The following is an 18,262-nucleotide window of genomic DNA, read 5'->3' as shown; positions in this document are numbered from 1 at the left end:
TGACATATGAAAAATACATTATAAAAGTCTTTGTGTTGTCCCAGTATTTCTCTCCTTTCTCCTTTTGGAGCCGCGACGTGAAAGTTATTTTCTCCAAACCGCCGATAGAGTTCAGAATGGTGGGAGGAACAAAGCTTGTGTTCACAGCTTGTGATGAAATAGATATTAAATAAAGCTCTATTCACACAGGAGTTATTTACATGATGATGGTGAAAGTGATCACAGTGGTGATAGTTTCAGACGATTGCATCTGAATTATTCTTCATAGATCTTACACATTTCCAAACAACGAAACCTGTAACGATCAGCCCAACAACAGCTACTGCTGCTGCCACTCCAATATGTTTATGGGTGTGTTCTCCTTCCTTGTCTCCTCCGTCCTTGTCTCGTGCCTCCTTGACGTTCAGGTGGAAGTTGCTGATTAGTTCAGAACGGTTTCTCTCACCGAGTCCTGTGTTGGTTTCCTCTGTAACTACACACTTGTATGTTCCAGTGTCGTTGGTCGAGACATTTTCCAGAATGACAGAAACGTCTCCGTCTTTCATCTGTGGATCCCTCAGCTTCACTCGACCTTGGAAAGATGGATGCTGGTAGTTTTCATACGAGCGATTTTCCCTGGAGAAGTAGACACATTTGTCTGACATCAGTTCGGTTTTGCTGCACTCTACTTGTATGACATTAGCGCCACTAGGAGCCCGACACTGAAGAACCACGTCCTGTCCGGGCCTCCCTGTTACCTCCTCAGGATCTGAACAGGTCGCTGTGCTGATCAGCACGAGGAGAAAACCCAGGATTTTCACCGTTGACATATTTGAGTTCAGAAGTGAAATGCAACCGAATTCTCCGTCTCCAGTTATCAGACACTTTTTCGGTTTCAAACTCAAGTCCTGTGTTTTACTGTCACCGGAGATTTCCACGAGGACCGGCAGTCGATGTCGTTCATATTCACTATTCAGACCTCACATTAATACTTTCAATTTTTACAGTCAACTGACGGTTTTTAAATATCAGGACTTTGTCGTAGATTTTCACGACGACTGGCAGTGGAGTGCGAGCAGAGTAGGGACAGCAAGGGACATTTTCATGCTTTTCCCCGGGCTGGATTCGAACCCGGGCCACGGGGAAAAGGACTGTCTCAGAAACATGCACTCTACTGGGTGAGCTACCAAGTGGCTCCACATTTGCGAGGCTTTAACAGGAGTAAATATTCAACACAGCTCCACAGTCACACCGTGTCTACGTTCACTTTTGATTGGTTCAAAAGAAGCAGGAAGGGGAGGACAGAGGGCGGGAGGGAGCCGTTGAGAGTTTCAGAATACCTGCACAGGAAGTGTAGTCCGCTGCACTGATCAGCACGAGAAACAAACCCAGGATTTTCACCTTGGACATGTTTGAGCCCTGAAGTGGAGAGGAACTGAATTTTGTCTCCAGTTATCAGAAACTTTTTGGTTTCAAAGTGTTTCAGACTGGAGTCAGTTCAGAGAAATAATCGGACGACAACAGACAAATCTCCATTTGCTCTTATTTTTCTGTCATCGGAGAATTACATGACCTACAGTGTAGTGTCAGGAGAGTAGGGACAACAGGCATTTTCATGTTTTTGCCCCTGGCTGGATTTGAACACGGGCCACTGTTTTAAATATATTTTTCCAGACCTTTCAATTATTGGTGTTTCTTCATATTTCGAAACTGGACATTTTAAATTTTTTTTTTAACTATTGGCTCAAATCATTTCACGTGTGATGAAGTCTTGATTATTTGTATGTTCTTTGAATCTAAATATATAGGATAAAATATGTTTGAAATCTTAAGGCTGTTGTGCCTTTGGAAACACTTTGCAATTAAACAGTGATGTTGGTTCATGTAGTCACAGTTCACACAGACACTTCTTAAACCCTTCATAACAGGCACTGCACATCACATCATCTTGAAGTTAAGGAGTATTTTATTTGAAGTTACAAATAATTATTACATACATGTCTTATACTTAATTTGTTATATATGAACATTGAACAAACAATGGCTAGGACATCACAGTGTAATCATTGAAAAGTTATAGCAAATATGAAAATAGAAAAGACACAATAAGTACAGGTCCATTCTGACATATGAAAAATAAATTATAAAAGTCTTTGTGTTGTCCCAGTATTTCTCTCCTTTCTCCTTTTGAAGCCGCAGCGTGAAAGTTATTTTCTCCAAACCGCCGATAGAGTTCAGAATGGTGGGAGGAACAAAGCTTGTGTTCCCAGCTTGTGATGAAATAGACAATAAATAAAGCTTCATTTACACAGGAGTTATTTACATGATGATGGTGAAAGTGATCACAATGGTGATAGTTTCAGACGATTGCATCCGAATTCTTCTTCATAGATCTTTTACGTTTACAGACAAGGAAACCTATAACAATCAGCCCAACAACAACAACAACTATTGCTGCTGCCACTCCAATATGTTTATGGGTGTGTTCTCCTTCCTTGTCTCCTGCCTCCTTGTCTCCTCCCTCCTTGTCTCCTGCATCCATGTCTCCTCCCTCCTTGTCTCCTGCCTCCTTGTCTCCTGCCTCCTTGTCTCCTGCCTCTTTGTGTCCTGCCTCCTTGTCGCCTGCCTCCTTGACGTTCAGGTGGAAGTTGCTGATTAGTTCAGAACGGTTTCTCTCTCCGAGTCCTGTGTTGGTTTCCACTGTAACTACACACTTGTATGTTCCAGTGTCGTTGGTCGAGACATTTTCCAGAATGACAGAAACGTCTCCGTCTTTCATCTGTGGATCCCTCAGCTTCACTCGACCTTGGTAAGATGGATGCTGGTAGTTTTCATACGAGCGATTTTCCCTGGAGAAGTAGACACATTTGTCTGACATCAGTTCGGTTTTGCTGCACTCTACTTGTATGACATTAGCGCCACTAGGAGCCCGACACTGAAGAACCACGTCCTGTCCGGGCCTCCCTGTTACCTCCTCAGGATCTGAACAGGTCGATGCGCTGATCAGCACGAGGAGCAAACCCAGGATTTTCACCGTTGACATATTTGAGTTCAGAAGTGAAATGCAACCGAATTCTCCGTCTCCAGTTATCAGACACTTTTTCGGTTTCAAACTCAAGTCCTGTGTTTTACTGTCACCGGAGATTTCCACGAGGACCGGCAGTCGATGTCGTTCATATTCACTATTCAGACCTCACATTAATACTTTCAATTTTTACAGTCAACTGACGGTTTTTAAATATCAGGACTTTGTCGTAGATTTTCACGACGACTGGCAGTGGAGTGCGAGCAGAGTAGGGACAGCAAGGGACATTTTCATGCTTTTCCCTGGGCTGGATTCAAACCCGGGCCGCGGTGAAAAGGACTGTCTCAGAAACATGTACTCTACTGCATGAGCTACCAAGTGGCTCCACATTCCTGAGGCTTTAACAGGACTAAATATTCAACACAGCTCCACAGTCACACCGTGTCTATGTTCACTTTTGATTGGTTCAAAAGAAGCAGGAAGGGGAGGAGAGATGGCGGGAGGGAGCTGTTGAGAGTTTCAGAATACCTGCACAGGAAGTGTAGCCCGCTGCACTGATCAGCACGAGGAGCAAACCCAGGATTTTCACTGTTGACATGTTTGAGCCCTGAAGTGGAGAGGAACTGAAGTTTGTCTCCAGTTATCAGAAACGTTTTGGTTTCAAAGTTTTTCAGACTGGAGTCCGTTCAGAGAAATAATCGGACGACAACAGACAAATCTCCATTTGCTCTTATTTTTCTGTCATCGGAGAATTACATGACCTACAGTGTAGTGTCAGGAGAGTAGGGACAACAGGCATTTTCATGTTTTTGCCCCTGGCTGGATTTGAACATTGGCCACTGTTTTAAATATATTTTTCCAGACCTTTCAATTCTTGGTGTTTCTTCATATTTCAAAACTGGACATTCTGTTTTTTTAACTATTGGCTCAAATCATTTCAATTGTGATGTAGTCTTGATTATTTGTATGTTCTTTGAATCTAAATATATAGGATAAAATATGTTTGAAATCTTAAGGCTGTTGTGCCTTTAGAAACACTTTGCAGTTTTTTTAACTTGTATTTATCCTCGAGAGACCAATTGAGGGGTGACCCTCATTTACAATGATGTCGAGTCAGTTAAACAGTGATGGTGGTTCATGTAGTCACAGTTCACACAGACACATCTTAAACTCTTCATAACAGACACTGCACATCACGTCATCTTGAAGTTAAGGAGTATTTTATTTGAAGTTACAAATAATTATTACATACATGGCTTATACATATTTGTTATATATGAACATTGAACAAACGATGGCTAGGACATTACAGTGTAATCATTGAAAAGTTATAGCAAATATGAAAATAGAAAAGACACAATAAGTACAGGTCCATTCTGACATATGAAAAATACATTATAAAAGTCTTTGTGTTGTCCCAGTATTTCTCTCCTTTCTCCTTTTGAAGCCGCAGCGTGAAAGTTATTTTCTCCAAACCGCCGATAGAGTTCAGAATCGTGGGAGGAACAAAGCTTGTGTTCACAGCTTGTGATGAAATAGATATTAAATAAAGCTCTATTTACATAGGAGTTATTTACATGATGATGGTGAAAGTGATCACACTGCCCACCTGAATCCTAGGTATGATGACAGCTGTTAATGGTTGTAATAACAATGCATTTGCTGCTTGCGTCACTGATAGTGTATCAGTTTTCTCATTTTTTAAGACTGTGGATGACTGTACTGCACAAGGTATGGACAGCGTGACAGGTTGTTGATGACTGCTGTGCCTCTACGTCAAGATGCTTTACTGACATGTGCGACAGATAAGTTATTTTTGAAAGTTAAAGACGGTTGCTTTTATCTCCCTTTGTGGTTAAGGTGTGATCAATCATTGAAATATGAAGAGGCATCCTTTTCATTGTTTTTTTTTTTTATTAATTTATTTTATATTAATTTATCTTACTTATTTGTTTATATACCTGAGTCTCCCTTCCTCATTTTATTAATTGTGTATCCTGTTGCTTGTATTTTGATTAGGTTTTGATTGTAAATATGACTTCCTTTTGTGACGGACGCTAAATGGACATAATTCACTGAAATGTATTTATATAGATGAATAGAATGAAATGTTTTGCTTCCTTTTAAGAGGGTGTATGGTAACAGGAGAGACGGGGCACCATGTGTAGTTAAAAGGTGGCTTTATGACGTGTGCTGGAAAATGTTTGTGAGATGTGAATAAACGGCCACAGAGGTGTGCAGCCAAATGAAGTGATCGGCTTGACTCCTTCCTTCAACTCTTGCAATTTTTTCTTATTTCTTGTTCATAAGAAATAGGCCTACAATTCTAATTCCACTCACAATGAGTGATGTCTTATTTGTATGAATTATTAAGTGATATGACAACTGTTTTGTACGTTTTGAGGTATATAATTCACACAAACTCACTTCATTTTCCCTCAATTTTTAATTTTTTTCCTCTTTTTCTCTCTTTTTCCTCTTCCCCCTTCTTCCCCCTCTTTCTCCTCCCCCCCCCCCTTGGAAAAACTATTGTTCCCCAGCTTGAAACATGCACTCTACTGGTTGAGCTACCAAGTGGCTCCACATTCCTTTGGCTTTAACATGTTTATATATTCAACACAGCTCCACAGTCACACGGTGTATAACTTTACTTTGGATTGGTTCAAAAGAAGCAGTTGACATGTTGGAGCCCTGAAGTGGAGAGGAACTAATTTTTGTCTCCATTTATCAGACACTTTTTTGGTTTCAAAGTATTTCAGACTGGAGTCCATTCAGAGAGAAAATCGTACGACAACGGACACATCTCATTGTGCATCCCAATACTGTTCAAATCAATCGCAGTCTTTTTTTTCAGGTAATTATCCATAGGCCTACTTCTTGTGTTTATTTAAACCATTCAACTATCAAAATGTTCAGCTCTTTCAGGGCATTATTGGAATGGTTTCGAATCCTCTTAATCTTCCACCACTTGAAATTACACTACTCCGGCATACTTTAAGATACAAATTTACAAGTACTTTCTGCTGTTCAAAGAAATGTTTGAAAGCTGACGCGGTTTATTCATAACACGGCTGCTCAATCTACAACTTTTGACTCCGCCGCATTCACATCAGATTCAGCACGGCAAAAACGTCAACAGTTCACCGTAAATTATTCTTTTTTCTCGTTTATTTACTTCCAATTAGTCAGCATAATGATGAATTAAATAAAGACAAGCACCTGCGGTTAATATTTATTGTGGTATGGCAGCTTAGCTCACAATAGCTAATGATTGCTAGTATTATAATCTTATATTTGGGCGACTGTGGCTCAGTTGGTAGAGCGGGTCGGCTGATGATCAAAGGGTTGGAGGTTCGATCCCCGCCCTGCCACCTGTGTCATGGTTGTTGTGTACTTGGGCAAGACACGTCACCCACCTTGCCTCGTGTGAATGTCGATAGTTAGCCTGCTATCGGTGTATGAATGTGTGTGTGAGTGGGAAAGGAAAACAGGTCTCCCTTGCAAAAGAGTCTTCGGTCTCAATAGGATTTACCTGTATAAATAAAGGTTAAAAAAAAAATAATAATAATATATTATAAAACATACCATGTAAGTTAATAGTAGTAATCATTTTAATATTTAATGCATGATGACCAAATGACCCTTCAGTTAATTTATGGTAAGAATACAATGTTTGTGGATGTCTGTTTTTTTATGCACCTTTTAAGAAGCTTAAGAGAAGCTCATTTTAATCTTGTCATACATTGTATAATAACAATAAAGTATTCTATTCTATCATTCTATTCTATTATAGTCAAAACAGATACTAGTAGGAGGATTGTGGACCTGAGGAGCCTTGGCCGATGTTGCGGTGTGTGCCAGTTGCTTTGCCTGCTAAAATAACAATCTAAAACAGAGTTCACTGATGTTGTACAAATATGACACTAAAATTACTCGGTTCTTTTTCTCTTATGTTTTATTTGTATAGAAAGATTTTGCTTTTCTGGGCATTTGCATATACAGCAAAAACAAATCGAGAATTGTCATTAATTATTGAAGATATTGAGAGTCATAGTTACCCTGACAACTCCTTTTTCAAGCAGTTGGGTACATGCATTTCTGCATTGTATATTAGTATGTTAAATAATAGCCTAATTAATCATATTCATGATAATTATTGTGCATATGGTTTAAATGGACAATAGAAAAAAATGGTAATAAAAAAAAGGAAATATTTGGCCTGATGCTTTGGAGTTGTTTCTCCGTGGCTGGTGTTGCAGGATAATCAGGTTAGCAGACTGAGGCTAAGGAGAGAGAAATCATAGAAAAGGAAAAATGGCGCCTTGTTTTAATTATTGCATATTGATGATTGTGTGTTAGTTTGATACCTGTGTGCTTGTGTCGATATAGTGACACTATAAGGACAGTGGAGATGCAGTACAGACAGAAGACCACCAGGTGGCAGAGCTGTGTGGAGAATAAACAGTCGGCACAGGAGAGAGAAGGGCTTGAGCAGAGACGGAGCCAATAATAAGAGAAAAGCCCTGCAGGAAAGTGATCCTAAATGCTGTAAAATTACAAATATGTTCACAAGCAAGACATTAGATCTGATAGAACAGTTTCTATCCTGAGGGTAAATGCTGCACAGTATAAAGTAGAGAGAGTTTCTTAAGATTTAAAAGATGCCCAAAAACACGAGCCATGATTTGATTATTAAACAGTATCCAAAATAATAAGGATGTTTCCATGGAAGTATGTGTGCAGCTGTTGCTGCCAGGGAAATGATAAAAGTTGTTGCAGTCGGAGATGTACCACTATTTAAGAGCACACTGTATATCTGCTTTAAAGTCAAATCATTGAAATAAATCATCCCACTGAAGGCTAATTGTCACACAGTTAAACTTTTAAATGCATTTTTCACATACTGTGGATTTACAAATTAGGATGAGATTGTGGTGGATTTGAATAGCCTCTATTTTCCCCAGAACTGCTTAGCCTGCAACCTCTAAAATCTACCACAAGATGTATTAATGAAAGCGAGAAAAACTTTTTTCAATGCTGGGATTTTTTTTCTGAACCTGCCCTGTTAAATGAAGCTGTGTTTCTGAATGTGTTAGAAGAAAAAAGAGAACAATATGATTTTAAGTGTTATGATGTTAAAAAGGCTTTTAAACTAAAATTGTATAAATTTTACAAACTAGACAATCTTAATAGTTAACTGACGAAAGAAAAAAAAGATCATTCAAACCCTGATGCTCTAGTAAAGCTGTTTTTAGCCTGTGAACGATGCTTGTGCTGTGTGTTGGCTGCGGTTGCGGTTACATTTGTTTGTTCTTTGCTTTCTGCAGAGAAGATGTGAATCGGTACACCACAGCAAACACTAGAGCAAATTTTCCATTGACAGCTTTGTGAAACCCACAGAACCACACGTTAAAAAAAACAGATTTTATTGATCATGCAGATAAACCAGTTCAGTGCTGTGGCCAAAAGAGTAAAAAATATAAATAACAGTAAATGTATTAATAAGATTATCCACAAAACAACTGGAAGACATTATATTGCATGACTTTTTTATTGTATAACACTTTGAGATGCATTTCTTCTATAAAAGGTGCTATACTCAAGTTTACTATTATCTATATTATTATTACAACAAAGTTAGTAAGTAAAACACATGCATGAATATGCTAGGGGCTCCAGGGACCAGATACAGTCCAGCTGCAAATCAGTCGGTGGACCAGCCTGAAGGTGTGAGGATGTGAGGGTTTACCTCAGTGAAGAGTAGACAACTTCTGGCTCTGGTAGCAACTCTGCGCACAAACAAACAGATCAAACAATATGAGAATCTGTTGCAGAACAAGGGACTTGTTAACTGGACTGAACTCCCTTCCCCGGGTCTCAGTAACTAGTGACTACTTGCAATCCGGTTTACTTCCATTGCTACAGAAAAGCTAAAAGTTTACGTCTTACCTTTGTTCAATTTCAGTTCACTCACTGGGGTAGTCCTGTACGACATTTAATCCATTTGTCAGTATTATAAAGAGCATTACTATTAATAATGCTGTATACATGATTCAATAAGATTTATTCTATATATTCTGTGAATGTTAAATCACCAAATATAACTGGAGGGTATTTATCTGAAAATGGAAACTTGATGCCCACAAAGCTGCTCACTTCTATTAAAAACTTTGGACACATTTCACAACTGGGCAAACAACCGGACACAAACACAAGCTGATCACACTGGTGTGAAACCTCAAAAGCGTCAGAACACTTCAGTGGAAACAGCAGGAGGAAGCTGCTGCTGTGGTTCAATACTCAGAAAACAAGTTCCTCTTTTTACACATTCCTTTTATTTGTTTGCTTTGTTAACATGGCTGGTGATATTTTATATTTTTCCTTTTGTCAGCTAATCTGTTTGACTAAAACCAAAAGTAAGTGCAGCGGCAGTAGCTAAAAATAGTATTTATTATTAGATTTTATTTTAAAATGATGCATATGTCACTAATTCTAAAATCAAAAAGAAAACCTGTTGAAATTTGACCTATTATGAGTGAATGTTTGGTTAAACATGGCAGTGGAACTTTAATGGAGCCTCACACCAGTATACACATTTCTTATTAGAGTATAAAGTAGTAAAATGATTTATCATTTTGTCCTATTTTGTTTTGCTTAAATTTAGAGCTATGTGGTCAACAGTAGACATCACAGTACAGCAACTGTTATTGCAACAAAATGTTGTAATGCCAACCCATTTTAATAAATATGACTACAAAATCATCTGATCAATCAAATCTTCTAACGCATTTTTCCCCCTAAACCAGTTGGTGATTAAAGAAAATGTTTTAGGAGGAGTTTTACATTTTGTCCAAGCAAGATTAGCTACCGTGGGTCATCTGCTAGCTTATTTAGCCTATTCAAACCGGCTTTGTATTGTTGCATGTGCAAATTTTCCATGATCAGCTTCCCTCCCATGCCGCTTGTTGTAACATGGAGGGAAGTCGTGTCTGGCACAGTTTGGGTCAATGATGGAGACAAATAGCAGCTGTACCTCTTGTCCTGTTCGATCTTGTGTCTTTGAAGAATATTTGTCCATAACTGACGTCCTCTCTTCCTCTCACTGTGGAGTAGAGAACAGCTGGATCGTCTTCTGGGAAATAAAAGACATTCACGTTACTTTACTGAAAATACTACAACTGATTAAGGTACTTTTTGTCTAGCTTTTGTTACTACTGCTGTAGTATTATATGAGTACTTGATACCTGTATGTCAGGGTGTCAAAGAAACTACACAATTATTAACTAAGTAAAACTCCATATTACTGTTAACATCAATTAGACACAGCTTTAAAGCGTTTGAGTAAACACAACAGTAAAACAGTTATTTCCTTTTTAATATATATTTTATGTAAGCAGAATTCAAAGTTTTTTTTCATGATGTTGCAGGGAAACATGTACAAGGCAGTGTTAAGCTGAAGTGTTTTAATCAGAAACAGGAAACTGGACGACCACAGGGCTGTTAGATTCACCACAGGGTTTAAAAAACAGTCTTACTCGCAAAGCACAACACATATTGTCCGGTACTGTTATTGAGTAACAGACACTGACTTAAGAATTTATTTATTTGCAGGTATCTAACAGTTCCTCATTTTAAATGAGAAATGTTAGGTATATTTGTGGTCTATGGTTATCAAAAAGATATATGAACAATAACACACAGGCACAACCTGAGAAACAATGAATAAAATCATCATTACCTCTGCTACTTCTGATTGGCTGCTGTGGGTTACGTGCTGTTTTCACATCAATGTATGTAACATCATCACCTCCATCTTCTTCTTCAGCAGCTGAAATTTAGCAAATTGACCAAGGAAATTTGAATTATTTTAAACTTTTAAGGCAAGACTAGAATACAGTCAATTGAAATGGACCAGTGTAAACCACGGGAACCCTAATAGATATTTGACTCACGGACAGTTTGTAAAATGGACTCTTTCATTAATTGTAAAAATGTGTACACACATGAAATGTACAATTGTTTTAAATCTGAACTGCAGCTCATGGTCGTATATCAAAATGTAAAGCTGAAATTTAGTTTTCTTGTTGACTGATTCTGAGTCTCACCTTTAGATTTTCTTTGCAGGCATTGCTTCAATATTAGAACCAGCAGAACCAATAGAACCAGCGCACAGAGAAGTGGAACAGCATACCGCAACATGAAATAAGCAACAGGAGGTCGATGTGTAGTGGTGGGTTTCTCTGAAATTAACATAAAATGATACTTAAAAGTGCATGAAAAAAATAAATTAATAAACTATTCATTAACTTTAGGTTGAGGTGAAAAGATAACATTTCTAGTGTTGGTTCAAATGTTGAAGTCAATTTAGAAAACAGCATGAGATCACCTCTGTCATCCTCACCTGTGACAGAGATCCAGCTTTCTGGAGACAATCCACTACCGTTGATGTTACACTTGTAGAGGCCTTCATCAGACCTGGTAACATGGTGGAGGGTCATGTGACCTGCAGGCTCAGTCCTGATGAGGGAGCCATCTTTATAGAAAGCAGCTGAGAGGCTGGAGGGAGGGGTCTTTGTTTTACAGAGTAGAGTGACATCACCTCCCTCCATCACAGGGAGGACAGGACTCTGCAGGATCACTGGTCCATCTGAACACAGAGACCGTTGTGTCAATTTATTTAAGCATATCTTCAAAATATATTCTGTTTACATTGTTTGTTCATAAATAGTTTTAGGTATGTAAACAAAATGTATGTAAATAAAGTTGCCCCACTTTAGCTAGTATATACCCGTTTGCAGAGCCTAGGCTGTGAAATATGGTTATGGTTCGTGAGATATTCACTGATTTTTAAATCAAGCCTTCTACACAGTCGCAAAATCCGATTTTTCTAGGGAATCAAAATTGCCTCTTCATACAAAACTCCAGCATTTCATCCATTTCCCCTCAGCTTCATCAACACAAACTCCACAGTCTGATCTTACCAGTGACAGTGATGTTGACGGGGTTACTGGTCGCTCCCTCTCTGGACTCACACCAGTAAACTCCACTGTCCAATGGGATGATGGCGCTGATGTTACAGGAAGAACCAGTTGATTCTCCCCAGTATTGACACTCAGTCCTGTTCCCTGTGCTTGTGTTCCTCCTCGGCATCCATCCAGCAGAGCTGTCATCCTCACAACTCAGAGAGACAGATTCTCCTTTAAACATCTGAGAGCTGCTGGGACTCACAGTCAGAGAGGCTGGAGGAAATTGGACAGAAAGAGACATTAAGAGATAATTAGCATTTTTGACAATACTTTATTTAGTCCACATTCCTCATATTACAACTACTAACCAGACAGGAAAATCTGGTTGCATGTCGCACTTGTTAAATGTATAGTACATCCAGAGCAATTGTTTCTAATTTACAGCGTAACTTTTTTGTACGGTTTGACTAATTTTCCAGGACAGGACCTCCTGATGCACTAGAAAACAAGATGTGAAGTTATAGTTGGAGAACATTCTTGGAACTTAAAAATAATTAATACTTGAGATATTTTTAAATAACAGATACATTTTAAGGTATGAACTACTGAATAAAAATGTGCAGTGTAGTAGGATGTTAGGTACTTAATCGACTGGGATTGTCTTCCACAATGTCCTTTGTTGTGAGATCAAGACTCCTGGTTCAAAGCACCACAACACCTCAATCAAACTCAACAACTTCCACATTCCAGACTGTCCCTTTGTATTATAATTGGTATCTGTGAGTAAAAGGAAATGTTTACAGTTTTTCCAAATAACACATGTTGTTCTTGTTACTATCAGTACATGGTCACTGTATATACATACATTACAACAAATCACTGGGTAACACTTTACAATAAGGTACACAAAAAAAGAGTAGTTACCCTTTTAAAAGGTAAGTTTACCTTTCAAAAAAGGTAAGTTTAACTTTTAAAAGGGTAAACTTACCTTTTTAAAAGGTAAACTTACCTTTTTAAAAGGGTAAACTTACCTTTTTAAAAGGTAAACTTACCTTTTTAAAAGGGTAACTACTCTTTTTTTGTGTACCTCATTGTAAAGTGTTACCAATCACTGTAAATAGGGAAGAATAACACTGAGTTGCAGGCCATATTATAAAGCTTTACCAATTTATTTTTTTCTGCCAGTGACTCAAGCAGTGCAGCCCCTTTTATTTACCTGTAGTTTTAACTTTAGCTGTCCAGTCTGCACACACACACTGCAGCATCAAAACTTAATGAGTTTAAAGAGTTTTGTATTTGTTAACTGAATAACTGTAAGGAAAATCACTTTTCAGCTGTCACAGAAGACATTTACTTACCGTTGTTTGCTGTGCAGCAGAGCAGTGAGGCCAGAACTAAAGAGAAATTACACTTGGGTAGGTTTGAGCTTTAACATGCAACAACACATCAGTTTTTTTCTACCTAACTGACACACTGTGATAGTAGTACCACATGCATTGAACTTTGAAAATAAATAAATATCAGTATCAGCAAAATATTTATTTCTGTCTTTCAAAATTATTGCCAATGTTTCAAGTGCAGAAATTTGAGAAATGTATCGAACATGCAGGCAACAAAGTTAGAACAAACTGCAGCTACTAAGACTGAAACATGTTTCAAGTCAAGGTAAAGGCAGGAGATATTGTGAAAAATCAAATACTATGTATTTTAAACAATGGAATACTAACACTTGTAGTGATGTTATTGTGTTTTCTATGTTGCCACATTACCAAAAGTTAAATTAATTAATAATCTTTGCTTGCATATCTGCGCTGTTTCATGATATTCACTGTATAACTCCCTGCTGCTCAAATGGTTTAGCCCTAATTGTTGACGAAATATGGAAGGAAACGCACACACATGTAGTTTTACTCACCAAGCAGCCACTGTAACAAACGTTTCTCCATTTTAGATCTTTGTCATCTGAGACCATCTGAGACCAGCACATTAACATTAAAAGGTCTCACACTAAGTCAAACCCGCCTCCTTCCTCTCTGCGTATCAGTTTCAATGTTGTGGTTTTCTCTCATGCAGTTAGCAGGAAATAGGCTTTTCTGCTTCTTTTATTATTACCCCCTCTCCCCCCCAACATTTAGTAAAACAAAACGTATGGCCTATAAAACATCACACCTATGGGGCGCCTTTAGCTCAGTTGGTAAGGCGTCCCCCTCCCGGGCCGGGCCCAGCAGCAGACCCGGGTTCGATTCCCACCCGCGGTCGTTCTCTGCATGTCACTCCCCTCTCTGCCCCATTTCACCTCTGTCTCTCTGCACTGTCAATAAAGCATAAAAATGCCAAAAAAATATCTTTAGAAAACATCACACCTAATGAACTAAATAAGGGAACACTTTGTGCACAACATACATCAGTCATGTCGCTGGTTTATATCACAGCCTCAGGCCAGATACATACAGACTTATGGATCTATACCTTTGGGCAATTTAGATTCATACTTTCCCTGCTTCTCCACATCGCTGACCTCTGATTCTGACAAGTTAACGTCTTCCAGACAAGATACTCCTCCCTTGCTATTGACAAATGATGCACACCACTGGAACACACTTGTTACTGAATTTGGTGTGTCATCTAGTTATATTGATCCAGAAAACTGTAGCAGCCTGACGATACATATACTGGATTCATTTCTTTGTTCCCTGTACGTTCCTACTTTCTCATCATTATATATTGTGTTCCTTCCTGCCTGCACCTGCAAGGAACTTTTTTTCTTAAAATGAATAACTGAAATCCTGCTGCCTTGAAATACATGTTATAGGTGGCGACTAGTTTAACACCTGCAGAGTTTCCGGGGGCGCCCTTAGCTCAGTTGGTAGGGCGTCCCCCCCATGGGCCTCGGCCAGCAGCGGACCCAGGTTCGATTCCAGCCCGCGGCCGTTCTCTGCATGTCACTCCCCTCTCTGCCCCATTTCAACTCTGTCTCTACACTATCAATAAGAAAAAATAAAAAAAATAAAAAAATATATATATCTTTAAAAAAAAAACACCTGCAGAGTTATTATCAGCAGTATTAAAGTTGAGGTTAAGCACTTTCTTGCCTTTAGGAGGCAGGTTTGCTGTCAAGTGTATTATGTAGCAGCTGCACATGCTCAGTGTCGACCCAGACAGAAACACGTTGGTGAACAGAAGCAGAATCATCTGAGCCCAGCAGAGGGCCACCTTTACTGTAGAGTGGTTCATATGATCTCACAGCAGGGAGGTACATAGGCAAGGCAAGTTTATTTATAAAGCACATTTCGGACACAAGGCCATTCAAGGTGCATACATACACCACAATGATTTATATATTTATATACACATCAACAGTATGTCAAAACAGTAAGTCAATTCTCCTTCATGAAGGCTATAATGTTGATTCAGCTGTACGATAATTGTGGATGCAGTTTGTGCTGCTGATGAACAGTACACACACAGGTGTTTTTAAAATGTTGCCAAGTCCTTCTATGGAGGGTATACTTAATACCAGCATTGGTCATTCAGAACGTATTGATTATTTCCACTAGACATTTGTAATTATTGTTAAAGTTACAACATGTCAAAGTATCCAAGGTCTGACAAAGTCCATTAAGTTAGCTACTTTTTGACTTAATGTTTTTCATTAGGTTTCCACTTCACAGAACCAAAGCCATGATTAACTTTGTTGTCTTTCTGGTTTGACTCCATGTCCTTATTTGAACCGCCCTGTAAGATCCGCCCCATGCTCAAAAAGCACTGACAAGAAACTCCTTCCACACAGTTGGAAGCACAGACACAGGACTCAATGGCAGACAAAATGACTTACACACATTGTATCCTGTTTGTCCTTCATTATTTACACATATAATGAAGGACAAACAGTGTATATATGTATATGTATGTGTGTGTGTGTATATATACATAGTTTAGTTTCTCACAGGTTTATTATATGTATATGAAATTAAAACTAGATTAGATAATCAATCATCAATTTGAAACCAGTTTTCTAAACCACTGTTTTTAATAGCCATAATAGCCACTGTTACTATCCATACAGACTTGTTGATACAGACTTTTACAGCCAGCTGAGAATTAGGTCAGTTCTCCTTCATGGAGGTTATAATGTTGACCAGCATTAGTCATTCAGAACATATTGATTATTTCGACTAAGCATTTATAATTATTGTTAAAGTTACAACATGTCAAAGTATCCAAGGTCTGACAAAGTCCGTTAAGTTAGCTACTTTTATCTACAATCATATCGTCAGCAGGGAAGGAGCAAGATGGCGCCAGTGTGTTTGTCGGCCTGCCGTCAGCTCTTACCTGTTCGGCTCCCACCTGTTAGATCCCTTTTATATCTGTGTGTGTTTTATCTGCTATTCCTGTGGCATTGTTCCGACGCCATACGGACATATGATCGCCATATGCTCCTGCATATCCGAGAGTCACTGGAGATCCAAAACAGCGGATGCCTTGGCTCCTCCGACAGATGTCACCCGGCGTTTATCTACCCTGGCGCGGAATACGTTCGCCGGTTACCTTGCTGTGTCTCCCGCCGCAAGAAGCGACGCAGGGGTAGAGGCAAACGCGGCGGCATTCGAGTGAGGATTAGGAGTGAGGCTGGTGTTATCCCCGCGCGCCCATGGCACTGTCGGCCTTCCTATTCAGTGCGCACAGACCTCCACCTGGCACGACGATCGTGGGACCTGAGATACTCCTGCCACCTCCTCATCTCTCCCTTCCGGACTCCGACAACCGTCAGCCCGGCTCTTCCAAGACTGCGGGTCCGAGGCGGCGGTGTGAATTTCCACAACATTCGCCCATTAGAATACGCCCGATGTCCAAAAACCCCGGAACACCTCACCGCAAAACTGGCACTGCTTAACGCGAGGTCTGTTTCATCTAAAACGTTAATTCTGAAGGACTTCTTCATTCAACGACACCTGGATATACTATTTTTAACCGAGACATGGATAAGCACTGGAGCCGGTGAGTCATCAATTTTTGGTGAAATTTGTCCAACTAACTGCTCATTCATTAGCACGCCTAGGAGCACTGGAAGGGGTGGCGGCATTGCAATGATTTTTAAGAACAATTTTAAATTACTGACGCTACCTGTTGGGACTTATTCCACTTTCGAAATCCAGTGCGTAAAAGTGGAATCCATTACAACCCCCTTAGTGTGCGCCTTGGTTTACAGGCCTCCTAAACCAAACAAAGACTTCATTAAAGAGTTCACAGACTTTTTATCTGATTTTATCACATCGTATGATCGTTTGTTGATTTTAGGCGATTTCAATATCCATGTTTGTTGTCCGGATAAACCCCTGGTTAAAGAATTTTGTCATGTCATTGATTCGTTTGGTCTGTTGCAACACATTAATCAGCCTACCCATGTACTTGGTCACACCCTTGATTTAATTCTATCGTATGGGTTTTCTGTTGACAATGTGCTTATTGAGGATGCGTCCATCTCTGACCATAAACCCATTGTGTTTAATGTTAACATACCAAACCCTCTGTCTGTAGCTAAGTCCCCAGGTCGCTTGTCTCGTTACATTAACTCTTTCACTGCTAGTCATCTCTCTGAATGTTTCCTGAGTAATGATGTGGCTAGCTCCATTTCTACTGCAAATGAGCTTCCTTGCAGCATTGATGACTTAGTGTCTCTATTTAACTCATCTTGCTCTAACATTTTAGATTCTATTGCTCCCCTTAAACTCAGACATCCAAAACCTAAGTCTCAACCCTGGCTTGATGACACAACCCGCTCTCTCAGGCAGGCTTGTCGTAGAGCTGAGCGGAAATGGAACAAGGATAGACTTACCATCTCTCTTGACATTTTCAGAAATTCATTAGCAGCCTTCCAGACAGCGGCTAAGAAAGCCAGAGCCAAACATTTCTCAGATATTATTAACAAACACTCTAACAGACCGAAAATCCTTTTTAGTACCATCAACTCAATTATTAACCCCAAAGTCTCCCCAGAGGTCGAGTCATCCACAGGCATTTGTGAAACTTTTTTAAAGTTTTTTTATTGATAAAATAAAAAACATAAAACTGTCTTTTACCCCCTCTGCTTCCAGCACTTCACCGTGTCCCCCAGCTGTTACAGCTATATTTGAAAAATTTTCACCAGTGACCCTTGATGATCTGAGAGATATTATCAAGCACATGAAACCCTCTTCATCCCCCAATGATGCTATCCCCTCTCAGATCATCAAAGACGCCATTGAAACCATCGGTCCGAGCATTCTGATCATTATAAACACTTGCCTTGTCT

General features: G+C 39.3%; 1 protein-coding gene across 2 annotated transcripts; it reads right to left on the bottom strand.

Annotated features, from left to right (window-relative positions):
* Positions 1–8,549: 8,549 nt before the first annotated feature.
* On the bottom strand, positions 8,550–14,077 carry LOC307269151 (high affinity immunoglobulin epsilon receptor subunit alpha-like). 2 transcript variants are annotated; one of them, XM_080051996.1, is made up of 8 exons: positions 13,886–14,077; positions 13,329–13,364; positions 11,986–12,243; positions 11,406–11,651; positions 11,110–11,244; positions 10,743–10,832; positions 10,038–10,136; positions 8,550–8,793 (listed from the first exon to the last, which is right to left on the bottom strand). In XM_080051996.1, the coding sequence occupies exons 1-8, from the start codon at positions 13,914–13,916 to the stop codon at positions 8,750–8,752; spliced, it is 939 nt and encodes a 312-aa protein (XP_079908122.1). In that variant the 5' UTR covers positions 13,917–14,077; the 3' UTR covers positions 8,550–8,749. The 2 variants fall into 2 exon arrangements, with proteins under 2 accessions (XP_079908122.1, XP_079908123.1); XM_080051997.1 differs by having other exon boundaries at positions 10,038–10,133.
* Positions 14,078–18,262: the final 4,185 nt, after the last annotated feature.

This window comes from Ammodytes marinus, assembly GCF_949987685.1.
Source record: "Ammodytes marinus genome assembly, chromosome: 23".
NCBI lineage: Eukaryota > Metazoa > Chordata > Actinopteri > Uranoscopiformes > Ammodytidae > Ammodytes > Ammodytes marinus.
The sequence above is the reverse complement of the archived record's forward strand: the minus strand, read 5'-3'. Positions and strand labels throughout refer to the sequence as shown.

Coding starts and splice junctions, on each gene's coding strand:
- LOC307269151 (XM_080051996.1), bottom strand. CDS start 13,916: ATGGAGAAACGTTTGTTACAGTGGCTGCTTG. Junction 10,137..10,742: donor GCCAATCAGAAGTAGCAGAG/GTAATGATGATT, acceptor TTTATTTCCCAG/AAGACGATCCAGCTGTTCTC. Junction 8,794..10,037: donor AAGATCGAACAGGACAAGAG/GTACAGCTGCTA, acceptor GTTTGTGCGCAG/AGTTGCTACCAGAGCCAGAA.